The 18,827-nt window shown below is 37.9% G+C and overlaps 3 protein-coding genes and 1 long non-coding RNA gene across 5 annotated transcripts; 3 read left to right on the top strand and 1 right to left on the bottom strand.

Moving 5' to 3' along the window:
* The first annotated feature begins 9 nt into the window (after nucleotides 1-9).
* Nucleotides 10-1,769, top strand: LOC122063379 (disease resistance-like protein DSC1). The gene is made up of 2 exons (XM_042627094.1): nucleotides 10-878; nucleotides 944-1,769. Exons 1-2 carry the CDS (start codon nucleotides 51-53, stop codon nucleotides 1,646-1,648), a joined length of 1,533 nt encoding a protein of 510 aa, XP_042483028.1. The 5' UTR covers nucleotides 10-50; the 3' UTR covers nucleotides 1,649-1,769.
* A 1,387-nt stretch (nucleotides 1,770-3,156) lies between these two features.
* On the top strand, nucleotides 3,157-8,941 carry LOC122063378 (disease resistance protein RPV1-like). 2 transcript variants are annotated; one of them, XM_042627093.1, is made up of 5 exons: nucleotides 3,157-4,114; nucleotides 4,790-5,888; nucleotides 6,539-6,814; nucleotides 6,898-8,013; nucleotides 8,241-8,484. In XM_042627093.1, exons 1-5 carry the CDS (start codon nucleotides 3,648-3,650, stop codon nucleotides 8,349-8,351), a joined length of 3,069 nt encoding a protein of 1,022 aa, XP_042483027.1. In that variant the 5' UTR covers nucleotides 3,157-3,647; the 3' UTR covers nucleotides 8,352-8,484. The 2 variants fall into 2 exon arrangements, with proteins under 2 accessions (XP_042483027.1, XP_042483026.1); XM_042627092.1 differs by having other exon boundaries at nucleotides 3,165-4,114; nucleotides 8,081-8,941.
* Nucleotides 8,942-9,191: 250 nt separating this feature from the next.
* Nucleotides 9,192-15,303, top strand: LOC122063381 (disease resistance protein RPV1-like). The gene is given in 6 exon segments (XM_042627096.1): nucleotides 9,192-10,473; nucleotides 11,206-12,323; nucleotides 12,729-13,159; nucleotides 13,243-14,079; nucleotides 14,122-14,358; nucleotides 14,438-15,303. Coding segments are annotated over 6 exon segments (3,795 nt in total). The 5' UTR covers nucleotides 9,192-10,006; the 3' UTR covers nucleotides 15,143-15,303.
* A 1,774-nt stretch (nucleotides 15,304-17,077) lies between these two features.
* Nucleotides 17,078-18,821, bottom strand: LOC122063374. Its single transcript, XR_006135315.1, has 2 exons — nucleotides 18,444-18,821; nucleotides 17,078-17,360 (listed from the first exon to the last, which is right to left on the bottom strand). It is a non-coding gene; the product is annotated as an uncharacterized LOC122063374 (long non-coding RNA).
* Between the last annotated feature and the right edge of the window lie 6 nt (nucleotides 18,822-18,827).

Genomic DNA, 18,827 nt, shown 5'->3' with positions numbered 1-18,827 from the left:
CTCTTTCTGGTTGCTCAAAACTTGACAAGTTACCAGAGGAGTTGGGGAATATGGGAAGCTTAAAAGAGCTTCTTGCAGATGGAACTTCTATAAAACAACTACCCTTCTCCATTGGACATTTCAAGGACCTAAAATCCTTATCCATAGGTGGGTTTAAAGGATCACCACCTAAATATTGGCATTCTTTCTTCCCATCTTGGGGCTCAAAGAGTAAGGTTCCCAATTCCATCAGCATACTTCCTGCTTCTTTCTCGCTTTTACGCTCCTTAAAATCCCTCATTTTGAAGGGCTGCAATTTATCAGAAGGGGCAATTCCTTGTGATCTTGGAACCTTGTCCTCTCTAGAAGAGTTAGATCTTGGCTACAACAATTTTTGTAGCCTACCTGCCAACATTAGTCATCTTTCTCATCTCCGGAAACTTCGGTTGCGGAAATGCAGAATGCTTCAATCAATTCCGGAGCTTCCATCAAATTTAGAGATATTGTATGTGGACGGTTGCCCATCATTGCAAAGTTTGCCAGATCTTAGTAGCTTATCGTCATTGTTTGAATTGGATTTAGGCTATAATAATTTTTTGACCCTACCATCTAGTATCAGTGGTCTTTCTCAGCTTGTTTACCTTAAATTAGACCACTGTACAAGGCTCCAATCAATTCCAGAACTTCCGTCAAGCGTGTGGAACTTGAACCTAGAAGGTTGCACATCAATGGACAGATTATCAAATTTGTCAAATCTAAAGGAATTGCCAGACTTGATGCTCAGGAATTGTGACAAGATAGTAGAGATTCAAGACTTGGAGAAACTGGAAATGGTTCGATCCATTCACCTTGAAGGGTGCAACAATCTGTCAGATGCTTTTAAGCAGAGTGTCCTACAGGTTCTCGCTCTCTCTCTCTCTCTCTCTCTCTCAAATTGTTAAACCTCATGAATTCCATGGAACAGGCATTGCCAAAAGGTGGTGAGCTCAACATCTTTCTTCCTGGATGTGAAATACCAGAGTGGTTCATTCATCGGAGTCAGGGATCTTCAATGTCTTTTGAGGTGCCTCCACTTTCAGATTATAAGATCCAAAAACTAATTCTTTGTGCTGTTTATGCGGCAGAAGAGCTTTACACAGAGGACGAGGAGTTTGCAGATTCTGCTTTCCTTAATGTCAATAACAAAACCAAGAGTATTAAGTGGAGATACAGTCCAACAGCTGCTGGAATCCTAACTGTCCCCCAAGATCACATGTGGGTTGGATGTATACCAGCTACCGAGTTTGGTAATCTGTTGGGGGATGGAGATGAGGTGGAGGTTTCAATAGAAATGGAGAAACCAATCAAAGTGAAGAAGTGTGGGATCCATCTAGCTATTGGTCCATATGAAGAGTGTTCTGAGTCAGATGATCAAGTGAGGATCCAATACAATTCTTCTTCAGAAGACGATGTCGATACGGATGGAAATATATCAATGGTAGATAATAGAGGGGCTAAGAGAATCCGTGATGAGATGTGTCCCAGTAGCTCCTGGTCTGATGAGGACCAAGATCCAAAGTGGCTGACTGATGAGGGAGAGGGAGGAGGCTACAGTAGTTATTTTAAGCTCTTCCCAAAAGGATTCTTGAAAAAAATATATGGTGAAGGATCAATTAAAAAGAAAAAGTGAAAAGAGTCCTCCAACCTTTATAATCTCTACACTTGAATAAAGATTGTAACTGTTTATCAAGACAAAATAGATAGTGAGCACTGGTTATAATTAAGCTTATTTTGTGATATGATTTACTTCATATTCTGTTCCAATGACTTTCCTCTTTGTTTATGATTATATGAATAAGCTAGAAGGAAGGAAGGAAATAGAAAAGAAAAAAATTGGCTTCAATATAAGGTTATCTTGACTATACAAATTTTTTCGAGTGGAAAATGATGTGCCAATTTACAATTGGATAGATAATGGATGGTCTGGATATACAACTTGTCAAATTTCTTACTCAAATTCAACTATAGAGCTCTTTGCATATTTACATGCATCGCATGTATATGCACGCCTATAAGACTGTGACCACAATTGTGCACTCCCTCATAGCTTTGGATTTTCAAAGTTTTATTTTATCACTTGACAAACTTTATTTGATATGAAACTTGACATATGAATAAGATGTCTAGGGGTTTACCCATCCACGACTTTTGGGCTATATTCAAGGACTGATCATTACTTCTAGTTTTTTGAGAGTTGACCATCAATACTCCAGCTGTGATGAAATTTAGTGAATGTTTTAAGGGTTCTGTAATCTCTTTGTTGAAAATGTAACCTCATTCTCTTCGGCCTCCTTTTTCAATTTGCAGCCTAGAAAACCCCCCAACTGCTTTCTTCTACTTATGGTGAATTACAACTCTTACAATTTTCCTTCCCTGGCCTTCGTCTCCCTTCTCACTTCATCTCACACGGGCTTATTAATTTTCCTAATGAAATTCTTCCATGGTATTGCAATTGCATATGATCCTCCAACCAATTAGGTAACTGGGTGTGAACTGAAGTTCACCTAATAGGCTAATATATGAAAGTGGGTAGTATTCTAAGTTGAAAAGGCACTTTAACATTTGCTGAAAGTTTAAACTGTTATGGTATCTGTTAACAAGAAGAATGGGACAATGTTTGTGTGTCTTTAACTGATCACACAAGTCCCCTATTTATAACATAAAATCATGATAGAGTCATGATAAGAGTCATGACTCTCATGATAGAGGCATGATAGGAGTACGAAACAGAAAATATAAAATATTTACAAGTATATTCCCCATCTAGCCGCCCCATTTTCATTAGGGTCGGTGGAAGGGGGAAAGCCCCAATTTGCCCTGCGTCACACTAACCCTTATTCTAACAGTATCAACCATTTTGGGACCAAAATGGGATGCAGTTACAAAGACTAGAATGAGTCTTCATTGTCGATATTGGTATTGTCCACAACAATCAGAGATGAGAGAGAATAGAGGTAGATTGGGGATAGAGGGGGCAAAACTGTAAAAAAGGGTTTGCTACCATAGAAGCAAAACTGTTTTGGGTAGTTTTGTACACAAAAAAAAAAAATGACGTACCCAATGTACTGAGCTCCTACCATTGTGGAGTCTAAGGAGGATCATAATGTATGCAACTTTACCTCGCTTCATGTCTGCGTGTTTTGTAATTGGAATCTTTATTTTGCATAATGTGGGTAATCACATAATAGAAATCTTCATTTTCTCCATAAAAGTTTGTTTTTATGGTCAATTTGAATTGCGAGGGAATCCTTAGATTCTAGTTGTCCATAAAATGTATCCTACACACCACATGATGATGTGACCACCTTCCGAATTTTACCTGCTTGTTGTCTTCCACCCAAAACGGTTCCTCCTACAGAGAATCAAATGAGAAGAAAGACTTTAATGATCCTGCATTGTGGAATTTGTCAATTTAGAATATTTCCACAGTTCCTCCAGCTCAGATCTTTAATAATGGAGTCCTCAATGGATAATGCTATCCAACCCTTCAAGCACACAATTGGCAACGTCATAGATTCTTCAGCAAATCCCAATTTCTCAGAACTTAAAATCATTGTGGGTTTAGCTGTTTCAGCCTCATCAATCAAGCACAAACCATACTCTTGTGTTCTTCTTCTTCTTCTTATTCCATGATGAACCAAGAGGCATCTTCTCTTTCATGGTTTCATGATGTGTTCATATCTTCCATTGAAGAATACACAAACCAGAGCTTCATGGACGAACTCTATACTGCTCTGGTGCAGGCCAAGATAGGCACCTTCAGAAATGGAGAAATCGGCACTGAACGGTTGAAAGCCATTGAAGAATCAAGGGTTGCAATCATTATTTTCTCTATGAACTATGTATGTTCCACATGTTACTTGGATGAGCTGGTTAGGATCCTTGATTGCAGGAAAATGGTCGGCCAGACCGCTCTGCCGATCTTTTATGATGTGGATCCGTCCGATGTTCGAAAACAGAGTGGGAGTCTAGCACAAGAATTTGCAGAATTTGAAGAAAGTTTCAAGTTGGAGACAGGGAAGGTGAGGAGATGGAGAGAAGCTCTCACTGAAGCAGCAAATCTGTCCGGGTGGGATTTACGAGATGTGGCCAATGGGTAATCTCTTATCCACCTCAGTGAAATCTTCTTGCGATTTCATCATAGTCTGAACATGAAATTGATTTAATCAAATGATGCTCCCTATTGTAATACACTTCAATTATGCAGGGTCTTAGTTCCTTTCTTAGTCAAGAACTTTTGGTCTGAGTTGGTACGATTTCTATTTAGCAAGTCGTTTGGTTTGATTTTTACACCTTATTTCAATGTTATAGTAATCAAATTTCACTGAAATTCTGAAATAGGTGAAAAACTCTTTCAATTTCTAAATTTAAATTGCATTCACTATTGCTCTTTAAGGAGCACATGGTTATTCTGATTGACAAAGCAGCATTTCATGTTAAAAATAAAACACCGCACTTCTTCTTCTCCTGATGATCTCACCACTGCTACCGCCTCTCTCAAAAAATATAGAGAATCTATTTTTTCAGAAATTGAACTACCAAATGGATCTTTTATTCTTGAAATTTCAGATTGATGCAGCTAAACAATTTCAATTTATTGATAAAAAATATCTAAGTCGACTATTTTATTAAAATCAATCCTAATTTGTATTAGAAAACATACCAAATCCGGCCTAAATCTGTTATGATCTTCTTATCCCTGTAGTTCATAGGGTCTTTGTTGACTACATGCTGATCATGCTTTTACTTTTGCTTATGTTGCGTTTGGCAGGCATTATTCCAAGTTTATCGATGAAATAATTGAAGAAGTTTTGGCTAGATTGAATCAAAAGCAGTTGGATTTTGATACTTATTTAGTTGGCATGGATTCTCATGTGGAAAAAGTTAATTCGTTGTTAAGTATTGAATCAAGTGATATCCGAATTATTGGGATTTGTGGTGTTGGTGGAATAGGTAAAACAACCATTGCTAAGGCTGTTTATAATTTGAGTTTTCATAGATTTGGTGGTAGTAGCTTTCTTGCAAATGTTAGAGAAGCTTCAGAACAGCCCAATGGTTTAGTCCGTTTGCAAGAACAACTTCTTTCTGATATCTTGATGAAAAAGAACATTAGGATAAATAATGTTGACAGAGGAGTCATGTTGATTGAGAAAAGACTACAATACAAAAAAGTTCTGGTCATTCTCGACGATGTTGATGAATTGAATCAAATAAATGCATTAGTCAGAAAGCGAGCTTGGTTTGGTGCAGGAAGTAGAATCATCATAACTACCCGATATAAGCACCAGCTAAATGTGTTGGAAGCAGATGAAGTGTATAACGTTGAAGGACTGAATACCAATGAGGCCCTTCAGCTTTTCAGTTGGCATGCCTTTAGAACAAAAAGTCCTTTAGAAGATTATGTCAAGATCTCATTTGAAGTGGTAGATTATGTTGGAGGGATCCCATTAGCTCTAAAGGTTATGGGTTCTTTTCTATTGGGCAGAAGTAAAAAGGAATGGAGAACTGCAATAGAGAAATTAAAGGGAGTCCAACATAACGAAATCCAAGAAAAACTTCGAATAAGCTTTGATGCACTCGATGATACAGAAAAGGACATATTCCTTGATGTTGCATGTTTCTTTGTTGAAATGAACAAAGATGATGTGATAAGAATACTAGAGGGTTGTGGTTTCTTTGCAGAAATTGGAATCAATGATCTCATTCATCGATCTCTTATAGAAATCACTGAAAACAATATGCTTTGGATGCATAGTGTACTACGAGAGATGGGAAGGCAAATTGTTCGTGAAGAATCCATAGAAATTCCTGGCAAGAGAAGTAGATTGTGGGTTCGTCAAGAGACGTTTGATGTATTAACCAAATGCATGGTAAGAGCCAAATCTTTGATTTTATGTTACTACTTAAAGCTCAACAAAAAATATTGATTTGATGACTTCTATTGGAACTCCTGTTGTGCTACCAACTAAATTGCCTTGTTGAAGACCCATTCGGTCACCTAGAATTGTTTCTTAGGTGAAGTCATCAAACAAATCCATCATATGTATTCCCTGTAGATTGAAATGAGCATGAGAATTGGACCCCAAAATCATATTGATTAGGTTTTTTGCTTTATAAAATTTTAATCTTCTCTGTGTAGAGATTATGAGCGGAAATTTCCAACAGTTGGTGGGCCATATTGTTGAACCAATCACTGAACAGTGTGATGGAGCATGTTTGTATGTATATACATATCCATGTGAAGAGAAATCTACATCTGTACCTTTCCCCTCACATCTTCTCTCTCCCATCAATTTTACGCTCCTATTCCTTTGGCTGTTTTCAAATCTTGAAAGGTAGAAGTTCACACTTCCTTGTTTCCTTGACACGGTAGGAAGAAGAACAGGGATAGGAAGCGAGTCAAATATAATAATACCCCTTTATCCTTTTTCCTTGAGGACTGGGAAGCTTTCGCTAGTGATATGTTTTTGTGTTGGTATGCTTTCTTATTTATATACTGTCCTATTCTCTTTGTTATCAGGGAACAAAAGCAGTTGAAGGCATTGCCCTAGATTTATCAAAATTAGAAATTGTAAAGTTCAATACTGAAGCATTTGCAGAGATGCCCAAATTGAGACTACTCCAGGTCAATTATGTACACCTTCTAGGAGACTATAAGCATCTTTCTAAAGAGTTGAGATGGCTCTGTTGGCATGGATTTCCCTTAAACTCAATACCAAACAATTTTAATATGGGGAACCTTGTTTTCCTTGACATGCAACATAGCAACATCAGAGAATTCTCAGAAGAAAGCAAAGTAAGTATACTTTCCATCTTCTTTTACTCTTTAAATCTGTTTTATATGTCATAGTAACTGATCTTACACTCCTTTTCTTGCAGCAACTCAAGAAATTGGAAGTTCTCAATCTTAGTCACTCCACGTTCCTAAAGAGAACCCCAAACTTCGTGAGATTCCCTAATATTGTAAAGTTAATACTAGCAGACTGCAACAGTTTGGCTGAGGTTCACCAGTCCATTGGAAATTCGCACAAACTTGTTTTTCTGAATCTGCAAGATTGTAGAAGCCTAAAGAATCTTCCTGTCACCATTTGTAATCTGACATCTCTTGAAAATCTTACTCTTTCTGGTTGCTCAAAACTTGACAAGTTACCAGAGGAGTTGGGGAATATGGGAAGCTTAAAAGAGCTTCTTGCAGATGGAACTGCTATAAAACAACTACCCTTCTCCATTGGACATTTCAAGGACCTAAAATCCTTATCCATAGGTGGGTTTAAAGGATCACCACCTAAATCTTGGCATTCTTTCTTCTCATCTTGGGGCTCAAAGAGTAAGGTTCCCAATTCCATCAGCATACTTCCTGCTTCTTTCTCGCTTTTACGCTCCTTAAAATCCCTCATTTTGAAGGGCTGCAATTTATCAGAAGGGGCAATTCCTTGTGATCTTGGAACCTTATCCTCTCTAGAAGAGTTAGATCTTGGCTACAACAATTTTTGTAGCCTACCTGCCAACATTAGTTCTCTTTCTCATCTACGGAAACTTCTGTTGCGGGAATGTAGAATGCTTCAATCACTTCCAGAGCTCCCATCAAATTTAGAGGGACTGTGTACCAATGGTTGCACTTCATTGCAAAGTTTGCCAGAGCTTGGTAACTTATCATCGTTGTTTGAATTGGATTTAAGCTATAATAATTTTTTGACCCTACCATCCAGTATCAGTGGTCTTTCTCAGCTTGTTTACCTTAAATTAGACCACTGCACAAGGCTCCAATCAATTCCAGAACTTCCGTCAAGCGTGTGGAACTTGAACCTAGAAGGTTGCACATCAATGGACAGATTATCAAATTTGTCAAATCTAAAGGAATTGCCAGCCTTGATGCTCAGGAATTGTGACGAGATAGTAGAGATTCAAGACTTGGAGAAACTGGAAATGGTTGATTGCATTCACCTTGAAGGTTGCAACAATTTGTCAAATGCTTTTAAGCAGAATGTCCTACAGGTTCTCTCTCTGTCTCTCTCTCTCTCTCTCTCTCAAATTGTTAAACCTCATGAATTCCATGGAACAGACATTGCCAAAAGGTGGTGAGCTCAACATCTTTCTTCCTGGATGTGAAATACCAGAGTGGTTCAGCCATCCGAGTCTGGGGTCTTCAGTTTCTTTTGAGGTGCCTCCACTTTCAGATTATAAGATCCAAAAGCTAATTCTTTGTGCTGTTTATGTGGCAGAAGAGCTTTACACAGAGGACGAGGAGTTTGCGGATTCTCCTTTCCTTAATGTCAATAACAAAACCAAGAGTATTAAGTGGAGATACAGTCCAACAGCTGCTGGAATCCTAACAGTCCCCCAAGATCACATGTGGGTTGGATGTATACCAGCTACCGAGTTTGGTAATCTGTTGGGGGATGGAGATGAGGTGGAGGTTTCAATAGAAATGGAGAAACCAATCAAAGTGAAGAAGTGTGGGATCCATCTAGCTATTGGTCCATATGAAGAGTGTTCTGAGTCAGATGATCAAGTGAGGATCCAATACAATTCTTCTTCAGAAGACGATGTCGATACGGATGGAAATATATCAATGGTAGATAATAGAGGGGCTAAGAGAATCCGTGATGAGATGTGTCCCAGTAGCTCCTGGTCTGATGAGGACCAAGATCCAAAGTGGCTGACTGATGAGGGAGAGGGAGGAGGCTACAGTGGTTATTTTAAGCTCTTCCCAAAAGGATTCTTGAAAAAAATATATGGTGAAGGATCAGTTAAAATGAAAAAGTGAAACGAGTCCAGCAATCTAATCTTTATAATCTCTACCCTTCACTGAAGATTGTAACTGTTTATCAAGACAAAATAGATAGTGAGCACTGGTTGTAATTAAGCTTATTTTGTGATATGATTTACTTCATATTCTGTTCCAATCACTTTCCTCTTTGTTTATGATTATATGAATAAGCTAGAATTAAGGAGGGAATAGGGGGAAAAGAAAAAAAAAAAATTGGCATCAATATAGTTGGATAGATACTGGATGTTCTGGATATACAAGTTGTCAAATTTCTTACTCAAATTCAACTATAGAACTCTTTGTATATTTACATTCATCGCATGTATATGCACCCCTATTGTGACGACCCGAGCCAGGAATAAGGGTAAAAGAGCCCCACCCTTTCCACCCTCATGGGTTCGGGTCGTCACACCTATAGTACTCCGACCATTACTGTGCACTCCCTCAGACCCAAAAAGTTGAAAAGGCACTTCAACATTAGCTGAAAGTCTAAAAACTGGTATGGTATCAACCCTTTTGGAACCAAAATGGAATGCGGTTACAAAGACTAGAATGAGTCTTCATCGTCAATGTTGGTATTGTCCACAGCAATCGGAGATGAGAGAGGAGGTTTTCCTACCATAGAAGTAGAACTGTTTTGGGTAGTTTTGTACCCAAAAAAAGGATGTATCCAATGCTCTAGGCTAGGGAGGGTCATAATGTTTGCAGCCTTACCTCGCTTCGTGTATGCGTGTTTTGTAAAGGAAATCTTGATTTTGCATGATGTGGTTAGTCACGTAATCTTTCCTCTTCATTTTCTCGATAGTTTGTTTTATGGTCAATTTGAATTGCGCTGGAATCCTTAGATTCTAGTTGTCCATAAAATGTATCCTATACACCACATGATGATGTGACCACTGGAATTTTACCTGCTTGTTGTCTTCCACCCAAAACGGTTCCTCCTACAGAGAATCAAATGAGAAGAAAGACTTTAATGATCCTGCATTGTGGAATTTGTCAATGTAGAATATTTCCACAGTTCCTCCTGCTCAGATCTTTAATAATGGAGTCCTCAATGGATGATGCTATCCAACACTTCAAGCACACAATTGGCAACGTCATAGATTCTTCAGCAAATCCCAATTTCTCAGAACTTAAAATCATTGTGGGTTTAGCTGTTTCAGCCTCATCAATCAAGCACAAACCATACTCTTGTGTTCTTCTTCTTCTTCTTATTCCATGATGAACCAAGAGGCATCTTCTCTTTCATGGTTTCATGATGTGTTCATATCTTCCATTGAAGAATACACAAACCAGAGCTTCATGGACGAACTCTATACTGCTCTGGTGCAGGCCAAGATAGGCGTCTTCAGAAATGGAGAAATCGGCACTGAACGGTTGAAAGCCATTGAAGAATCAAGGGTTGCAATCATTATTTTCTCTATGAACTATGTATGTTCCACATGGTACTTGGATGAGCTAGTTAGGATCCTTGAATGCACGAAAATGGTCAGCCAGACGGCTCTGCCGATCTTTTATGATGTGGACCCATCTGATGTTCGAAAACAGAGTGGGAGTCTAGCAGAAGCATTTGCAGAATTTGAAGAAAGTTTCAAGTTGGAGACAGGGAAGGTGCAGAGATGGAGAGAAGCTCTCACTGAAGCAGCAAATCTGTCCGGGTGGGATTTAAGAGATGTGGCCAATGGGTAATCTCTTATCCACCTCAGTGAAATCTCCTCTCGATTATAGAAATTGTTTGTCTCACTAGAGAGAGAGAGAGAGAGAGGGAGAGGATCACTTGGTGATTTCATCATAGTCTAAACATGAAATTGATTTAATCAAGTGATGCTCCCTATTGTAATACACTTCAATTCTGCAAGGTCTTGGTTCCTTTCCTAGTCAAGAACTTTTGGTCTGATTTGGTACGAATTCTATTTAAGTCGTTCGGTTTGATTTTTACACCTTATTTCAATGTCATAGAAATCAAATTTCACTGAAATTCTGAAATAGGTGAGAAAATCTTCCAATTTCTAAATTAAAATTGCATTCACTATTGCTCTTCAATGAGCACATGGTTATTCTAATGGACAAAGCAGCATTTCATGTTAAAAATAAAACACCGCACTTCTTCTTCTCCTGAGGATCTCACTACTGCTACCGCCTCTCTCAAAAAATATAGAGAATCTATTTTTTCAGAAATTGAACTACCAAATGGATCTTTTATTCTTGAAATTTCAGATTGATGCAACTAAACAATTTCAATTTCTTGAAAAAAAATATAAGTTGACTATTTTATTAAAATCAATCCTAATTTGTAATAGAAAACATACCAAATCCGGCCTAAATCTGTTATGATCTTCTTATCCCTGTAGTTCATAGGGTCTTTGTTGACTACATGCTGATCATGCTTTTACTTTTGCTTATGTTGCATTTGGCAGGCATTATTCCAAGTTTATCGATAAAATATTTGAAGAAGTTTTGGCTAGATTGAATCAAAAGCAGTTGGATTTTGATACTTATTTAGTTGGCATGGATTCTCATGTGAATAAAGTTAATTCGTTGTTAAGTATTGAATCAAGTGATATCCGAATTATTGGGATTTGTGGTGTTGGTGGAATAGGTAAAACAACCATTGCTAAGGCTGTTTATAATTTGAGTTTTCATAGATTTGGTGGTAGTAGCTTTCTTGCAAATGTTAGAGAAGCTTCAGAACAGCCCGATGGTTTAGTCCGTTTGCAAGAACAACTTCTTTCTGATATCTTGATGAAACAGAACATTAGGATAAATAATGTTGACAGAGGAGTCATGTTGATTGAGAAAAGACTAAAATACAAAACAGTTCTTGTCATTCTCGACGATGTTGATGAATTGAATCAAATAAATGCATTAGTCAGAAAGCGAGCTTGGTTTGGTGCAGGAAGTAGAATCATCATAACTACCCGAGATAAGCACCTGCTAAATGTGTTGGAAGCAGATGAAGTGTATAAGGTTGAAGGACTGAATACCAATGAGGTTCTTCAGCTTTTCAGTTGGCATGCCTTTAGAACAAAAAGTCCTTTAGAAGATTATGTCAAGATCTCATTTGAAGTGGTAGATTATGTTGGAGGGATCCCATTAGCTCTAAAGGTTTCTTTTCTATTGGGCAGAAGTTAAAAAGAATGGAGAACTGCAATAGAGAAATTAAAGGGAATCCAACATAACGAAATCCAAGAAAAACTTCGAATAAGCTTTGATGCGCTAGATGATACAGAAAAGGACATATTCCTCGATGTTGCATGTTTCTTTGTTGAAATGAACAGGGATGATGTGATAAGAATACTAGAGGGTTGTGGTTTCTTTGCAGAAATTGGAATCAATGATCTCATTCATCGATCTCTTATAAAAATCACTGAAAATAATGTGATTTGGATGCATAGCATACTACGAGAGATGGGAAGGCAAATTGTTCGTGAAGAATCCATAGAAATTCCTGGCAAGAGAAGCAGATTGTGGTTTCGTCAAGAGACGTTTGAAGTTTTCACAAAATGCATGGTAAGAGATAAATGTTTGATTTTATGTTACTACATAAAGTTCAACAGATAACAGTAAAGACCTTGTTGAAGACCTATTTGGTCATCTAGAGTTGTTTCTTAGGTTACTCATCAATGTAACGCATCATATGTATGCCTCATAAGATTCATGAGAATCAGGCCCCAAAATCATATAGATTAGGTTTTATACTTTGTAAAATAAAACTCTTATGTGTAGATATAATGAGAGGAAATCCCAATAGTTGGATGGCCATATAGTTGAACTAGAACTCTAAACAGTGTGATGGACCCTTTTTATATGTATGTACATATTCATGTGAAGAAAAATAAAAACCTGCATCTTTACCTTTCCCTTCACATTTTCTCTCCTATCCATTTGGCTGTTTTCAAATCTTGAAACTTAGAAGTTCACACTTCCTTGTTTCCTTGATACAATACAAAGAAGAACAGGGATGAGAAGCGAATCCAATATAATAATTCCCATTTTTCCCTAATAATGGCAGGGAAGCTTTTTCTCACTTTTGATATGTTTTTGTGTTGGTATGCGAACTTATTTATGTACTTGTCCCATTCTCTTTGTTGTCAGGGAACAAAGGCAGTTGAAGGACTTTCCCTAGATTTGTCGAAATTAGAAATTGTAAACTTCAATACTGAAGCATTTGCAGAGATGTCCAAATTGAGACTACTCCATGTCAATTATGTACACCTTCTAGGAGACTATAAGCATCTTTCTAAAGAGTTGAGATGGCTCTTTTGGCATGGATTTCCCTTAAACTCAATACCAAACAATTTTAATATGGAGAACCTTGTTTTCCTCGACATGCAACATAGCAATATCAGAGAATTCTCAGAAGAAAGCAAAGTAATTATACTTTCCATCTTCTTTTACTCTTTAAATCTGTTTTATATGTCATAGTAACTGGTCTTACACTCCTTTTCTTGCAGCTACTCAGGAAATTGGAAGTTCTCAATATTAGTCACTCCACGTTCCTAAAGACAAACCCAAACTTCGCAAGACTCCCTAATCTTGAAAAGTTAATACTAGAAGATTGCAACAGTTTGGTTGAGGTTAACAAGTCCATTGGAAATTTGCACAAACTTGTTTTTCTGAATCTGCAAGATTGTAGAAGCCTAAAGGATCTTCCTGTCACCATTTGTAGTCTGACATCTCTTGAAAATCTTACTCTTTCTGGTTGTTCAAAACTTGACAATTTACCAGAGGAGTTGGGAAATATGGGAAGCTTAAAAGAGCTTTTTGCAGATGGAACCGCTATAAAACAACTACCCTTCTCCACTGGACATCTCAAGGACCTAAAATCCTTATCCATTGGTGGGTTTAAAGGATCACAACATAATTATTGGCATTCTTTCTTCTTATATTGGTGTTCAGCAAGTAAGGCTCTCAATTCCATCAACATACTACCGGCTTCTTTCTCACTTTTACGGTCCTTAAAATGCCTAAATTTGAAGGACTGCAATTTATCAGAAGGGGCAATTCCTTGTGAACTTGGGACTTTATCCTCATTGGAAGAGTTAAATCTTGGCTACAACAATTTTTGTAGCCTGCCTGCCAACATTAGTTCTCTTTCTCGTCTCCGGAATCTTCTGTTGCAGGAATGTAGAATGCTTCAATCACTTCCAGAGCTTCCATCAAATTTAGAGGCATTGTACACCGACGGTTGCACTTCATTGCAAAGTTTGCCAGAGCTTGGTAACTTATCATCGTTGTTTGAATTGGATTTAGGCTATAATAATTTATTTAGCCTACCATCCAGTATTGGTGCTCTTTCTCAGCTTGTTTAGCTTAATTTATACCACTGCACAAGGCTCCAATCAATTCCGGAACTTCCATCAAGCGTGTGGAACTTGAACCTAGAAGGTTGCACATCCATGGAAAGATTATCAAATTTATCAAATCTAAAGGAATTGCCAGACTTGTTGCTCAGGAATTGTGGCAAAATAGTTGAGATTCAAGACTTGGAGAAATTGGAATTGGTTCGATCCATTCACCTTGAAGGTTGCAACAATTTGTCAAATGCTTTTAAGCAGAGGGTCCTACAGGTTCTCTCTCTCTCTCTCTCTCTCTCTCTCTCTCTCTCTCTCTCTCAAATTGTTAAACCTCATGAATTCCATGGAACAGACATTGCCAAAAGGTGGTGAGCTCAACATCTTTCTTCCTGGATGTGAAATACCAGAGTGGTTCAGCCATCAGAGTCTGGGGTCTTCAGTTTCTTTTGAGGTGCCTCCACTTTCAGATTATAAGATCCAAAAGCTAATTCTTTGTACTATTTATGCGGCAGAAGAACTTTACATAGAGGACGCAGATTCTCCTTTCCTTAATGTCAATAACAAAACCAAGAGTATTAAGTGGAGATACAGTCCAACAGCTGCTGGAATTCTAACAGTCCCTCAAGATCACATGTGGGTTGGCTGTGTACCAGCTACCAAGTTTGGGAATCTGTTGGGGGCTGGAGATGAGGTGGAGGTTTCAATAGAAATGGAGAAACCAATCAAAGTGAAGAAGTGTGGGATTTATCTCGCTATTGGTCCATATGAAGAGTGTTCCGAGTCAGATGAACATGTGAGGATCCAATACAATTCTTCTTCAGAAGACGATGTTGATACGGATGGAAATGTATCAATAGTAGATGGAAGAGGGGCTAAGAGAAGCCGTGATGAGATGGGTCACAGTAGCTCCTGGTCTGATGAGGAGCCAGATCCTAAACGGCTGACTGATGAGGCAGAGGGAGAGGAAGGAGGAGGCTACAGCAGTTATTTTAAGCACTTCTCTAAAGGATTCTTGAAGAAACTATATGGTGAAGGATTAATTAAAAAGAAAAAGTGAAATGAGTCCTCTCATCTATATAATCTCCAATCTTGACTGGAGAGTGTAACTGTTTAGCGAGACAAAATAGATAGTGAGCATTGGTTGTAAGTAAGCTAATTTTGTGATTCAATGTACTTCATATTTCTGTTCCAATGAATTTCCTCTTTATTCTTGATTTATATGAATAAGCTAGAAAGAAGAAGGGAAATATGAAAGGGGAAGACGAAAAGAAAAAAATTACATCAAGATAAGCTTGTTTTGTCTGTCTTCAAATTTTGTCACATGGAAAATGATTTGGCAAGTTTACAGTTGGATAGATAATGGATGGTCTGGGTATACCACTTACCAAATCTCTTACTCAAATTCAACTATAGAACTCTTTGTATATCTACATACATTCCTTGTATGTATATGCACTCCTATGGTACTCCGACCACTATGCAACCTCACATAGCCTTGGATTTTCAAAGTTTTATTTCATCACTTGGCAAACGTTATTTGATTTGAAACTTGACATATGAGAAAGCGGTCTAGGGGTATAAACAAATTTTGGGTTCTATCCAAACTAAGATGTGGCAGGTTTTTGGACTGATCACTACTTCCATTTTTTTACTGGTACTGTCAATACTCCACCAGTGATGAAGTTTGGTGAATGTTATAAGGGTTCTTTATTCTCCTTTGTGAAGATGTAAATTCATTCTCTTCTCCCTCTTTTTTCAATTTTTTTATGTTACAAGACAAATGTAGCATTAGGATTGATGTGGTGCAAAATGGAGGTGTAAAAATACAGGGGAAGCCGAAGTGTGGGTTTCTGTTAAAATGGTGCGAAAGCCTTGAGGGCCTCATGATTTGGCATATAAGTGAAGTGGATGAGATGCTGCTATTAAGCCCAGAAAACCCCCAACTGTTTTCTTCTACTTCTGTATATCACATATCTAACAACTTTCCTTCCCTTTTCACTTCATCTCACAGTGATTATTTTTTCCTTTCATTTTGATATTCTTCCATTTTTCCTTGGTATTGCAATTGCACATGCTCTTCCAACCAATTATGTATCTGGGTTTGAACTGAAGTTCAATCAATATATGAAATTGGGTAGTATTTTAAGTTGAAAAGGGACTTCAACACTTGCTGAAAGACTAAACTGGTATGATATCAACCATTTTGGGATCAAATTAGAAACTGTCATATGCTCACCTTTCAAAATCTTTAATGCATCACATGCTCTACTCCTGTGGATCAGCTTCTGTAAATAGCATTAGTCCCAAAAGAAGGGTGTACCCAATGCTTGAGGCTCCCACCATTGCGGGGTCTGGGGAGGATCATTATGTATGCAACCTTACCCCTGCTTTGTGGATAGGCTGTCTCTTGGTCACCATGGAGGAATCTTACCATTGTGCCAAGGCCCATTAATCCCAGGCAACCCCTAAACTATAATTCCAAACCATAAGTGGGGTGGGAAAAGGTTTCTTCCTACTAATGGCAATGCCAAAGGTGGGGTCTTCTATCCTCTTATAATTGTAATACCCAGATTTTTTTTTTTTTTCCAACTTTTCTTTAATATATTTGATGATCTTTAGTGAGGAAAAAAATGTGAATAGATGAACCTCAGGAAGTCTTAGAAGATGGGTATGAACAGGAATCTCCCATAAGAAACAGTCTGTTATTTTTATCATCTATAGCTGTTGTAGATGTGTTTCCCTGTTGGTGGGACAGAAATCTAAAAAGAGTAACTCAGTGCAGGAGGCTTCCTCTACTGCAGGGTCTGGCAAGAGAGAATCTCTACCCCAGATAAAATCATATCCCTCCTAGAACTAAATCCCATTTCTCCTTGGACCCATTTTAGCAGTCAGGTACTCAAGTAATTCTATATGAATTCTGTTTTCCAAACCCTGTACCACCACTGGAATACAAAATGTATGACCACATTCACATAATCTAAAAAATTATATGTAACCATCAATACTGAACACTTTTTCATTACCAACTTTATTTTCTAGCAACTCATTTATTGTTAGCACTTAGAAAAGAGAGAGTTTATCTAGTCCACTCTATTGTCCTTTATTTGTATGACTTCTATTGATCAAACTTCAGTAACTAAGCAAAGCCTTTCTCCTTCAAGCTTTCGACGGTTTCCTTCAGGCTCACCTCCAGTGGGATGAAATTGATGCCCAAGCTTCTAGCTTTCTCCTGTGATACTTGGTATGTTGGCACGTAAGGCTTGTCATCCGCGCACCTGACAAGAATAGAGAGATCAGCACATTCTGAAAACTAGTTAGCTCCCAAGTATAGGGTTCTGAAAAAACAAAATGAATTCATATGAGCTCCTGAATATGAAAAGATACTCTCTACAACTTCAATGGAGCAATTGGTTGTACGGAAACCCTACCCAATCTTAGATAGAATGACCAAAGGAACCTTTCTGTATGTTCTATCTGCTCCAGGTGGAGCAACTGAGGGAATACAAATCTTTTAGACTTTAGCTATTGAGAACAATTATCAAGGACATTTTTTCTGGGAGGACCTGTGTCTTGGAAATGGTTAACATGCTTGATTCTAAAGCATATGCAACCCACCATCCACAAAAAACAGAAGAAGGAAGAGGAATGATAAAGAAATAGAAATATATTAGGAAGCAAACAGTTAATTGCACTTTCATGCTAGACAATGATGGCCCCACTGATAATCTAAATTGTTCAATAGGTAAACCATCATTAGAACCCCAGGGGGTAGCCGAGTTGGCAAGGGACCTTCGTCTCAGGAAGCGTGCAATTCTGAATTCGACTCCTCTTGCCTCCTTGGGCCCACTCACACGGGGGTGTTTAGTGCTCTTCAATGCTTTCAGTGAAAGTTGAATGATTCTCGTTCAACCCCGGAATGACCCGATCCATGCAATTGTGGGGTCAATATGGGCCCGCAGGACTAGTCAGGCTAAATACTTGGATACCCATTGTTAGCCAAAAAAAAAAAAAAATCATTAGAACAATAACCCAAGATAGAACAAGTTCCAGAGATCTGATAAAGTATTGACCCTGTTTGAATAATAAGCTACCCAGATCTTAAGAAGTGTCCAAACTTGCACAGTTCTGGTAAGAATGATATGTCCATAGCATGAATATTTTTGCCTCAAAAGTAAAAAAGAATGGAGACATAAAATCTTTCTTCTCATCCCCCCAACCCCACCCTAAAAAAAAAAAAAAAAATGTAAAAATCCTTCATGTAAGTAGTTACCTAGGGTTGTAGAAGTGATGGCCTTGTTGCTCTTAAAGATATTAACGAATTGAGAGATGATTTTCTGGGAGTGATTTTTAAAACTTACTTTTCAGGAAGGGGCAAAGTTGGATAAAGTTCATGCAAAGCTGTTACAATATGTGAATAATGAGCAACTCTCTCGGCTATTATATATCTTCCATTAGCTGAAGGAGTCTCAAATGCTAGAACATGAGCATCTGCAACATCTTTGACATTAACCCATTCATATGTTTCATTGGGAAATGTTTGTGCTCCTGTTGCAAAAAAAAAAAAAAAAAAAAAAAACACTTTAGTAAACATGTTATCTTTATGAAGTTACAAATCGAATTTTCTGCAACAATACTAAATGTTTTGGAATCAGTTTGAAAATTTCAGTGTAAAATAATAGACTTTCTACTAAGCACCTAAGCCTAGGAGTTGCAACATAGTTGCAAAGACATACTACAAAAAC

Source organism: Macadamia integrifolia, unplaced genomic scaffold (assembly GCF_013358625.1).
Source record: "Macadamia integrifolia cultivar HAES 741 unplaced genomic scaffold, SCU_Mint_v3 scaffold1305, whole genome shotgun sequence".
NCBI lineage: Eukaryota > Viridiplantae > Streptophyta > Magnoliopsida > Proteales > Proteaceae > Macadamia > Macadamia integrifolia.
Note: the sequence above shows the minus strand (reverse complement) of the source record. Positions and strands in the feature narration are given on the sequence as shown.

What these genes read in the sequence shown, in the direction of transcription:
- LOC122063378 (XM_042627092.1), top strand. Translation starts at nt 3,648, where the DNA reads ATGATGAACCAAGAGGCATCTTCTCTTTCATGGTTTCATGATGTGTTC. An exon ending in ATGTATTAACCAAATGCATG is followed by an intron (nt 5,889 to 6,538) that starts GTAAGAGCCAAA and finishes CTTTGTTATCAG; the next exon opens with GGAACAAAAGCAGTTGAAGG. An exon ending in AATTCTCAGAAGAAAGCAAA is followed by an intron (nt 6,815 to 6,897) that starts GTAAGTATACTT and finishes CTTTTCTTGCAG; the next exon opens with CAACTCAAGAAATTGGAAGT.
- LOC122063379 (XM_042627094.1), top strand. Translation starts at nt 51, where the DNA reads ATGGGAAGCTTAAAAGAGCTTCTTGCAGATGGAACTTCTATAAAACAA. An exon ending in TTAAGCAGAGTGTCCTACAG is followed by an intron (nt 879 to 943) that starts GTTCTCGCTCTC and finishes TCCATGGAACAG; the next exon opens with GCATTGCCAAAAGGTGGTGA.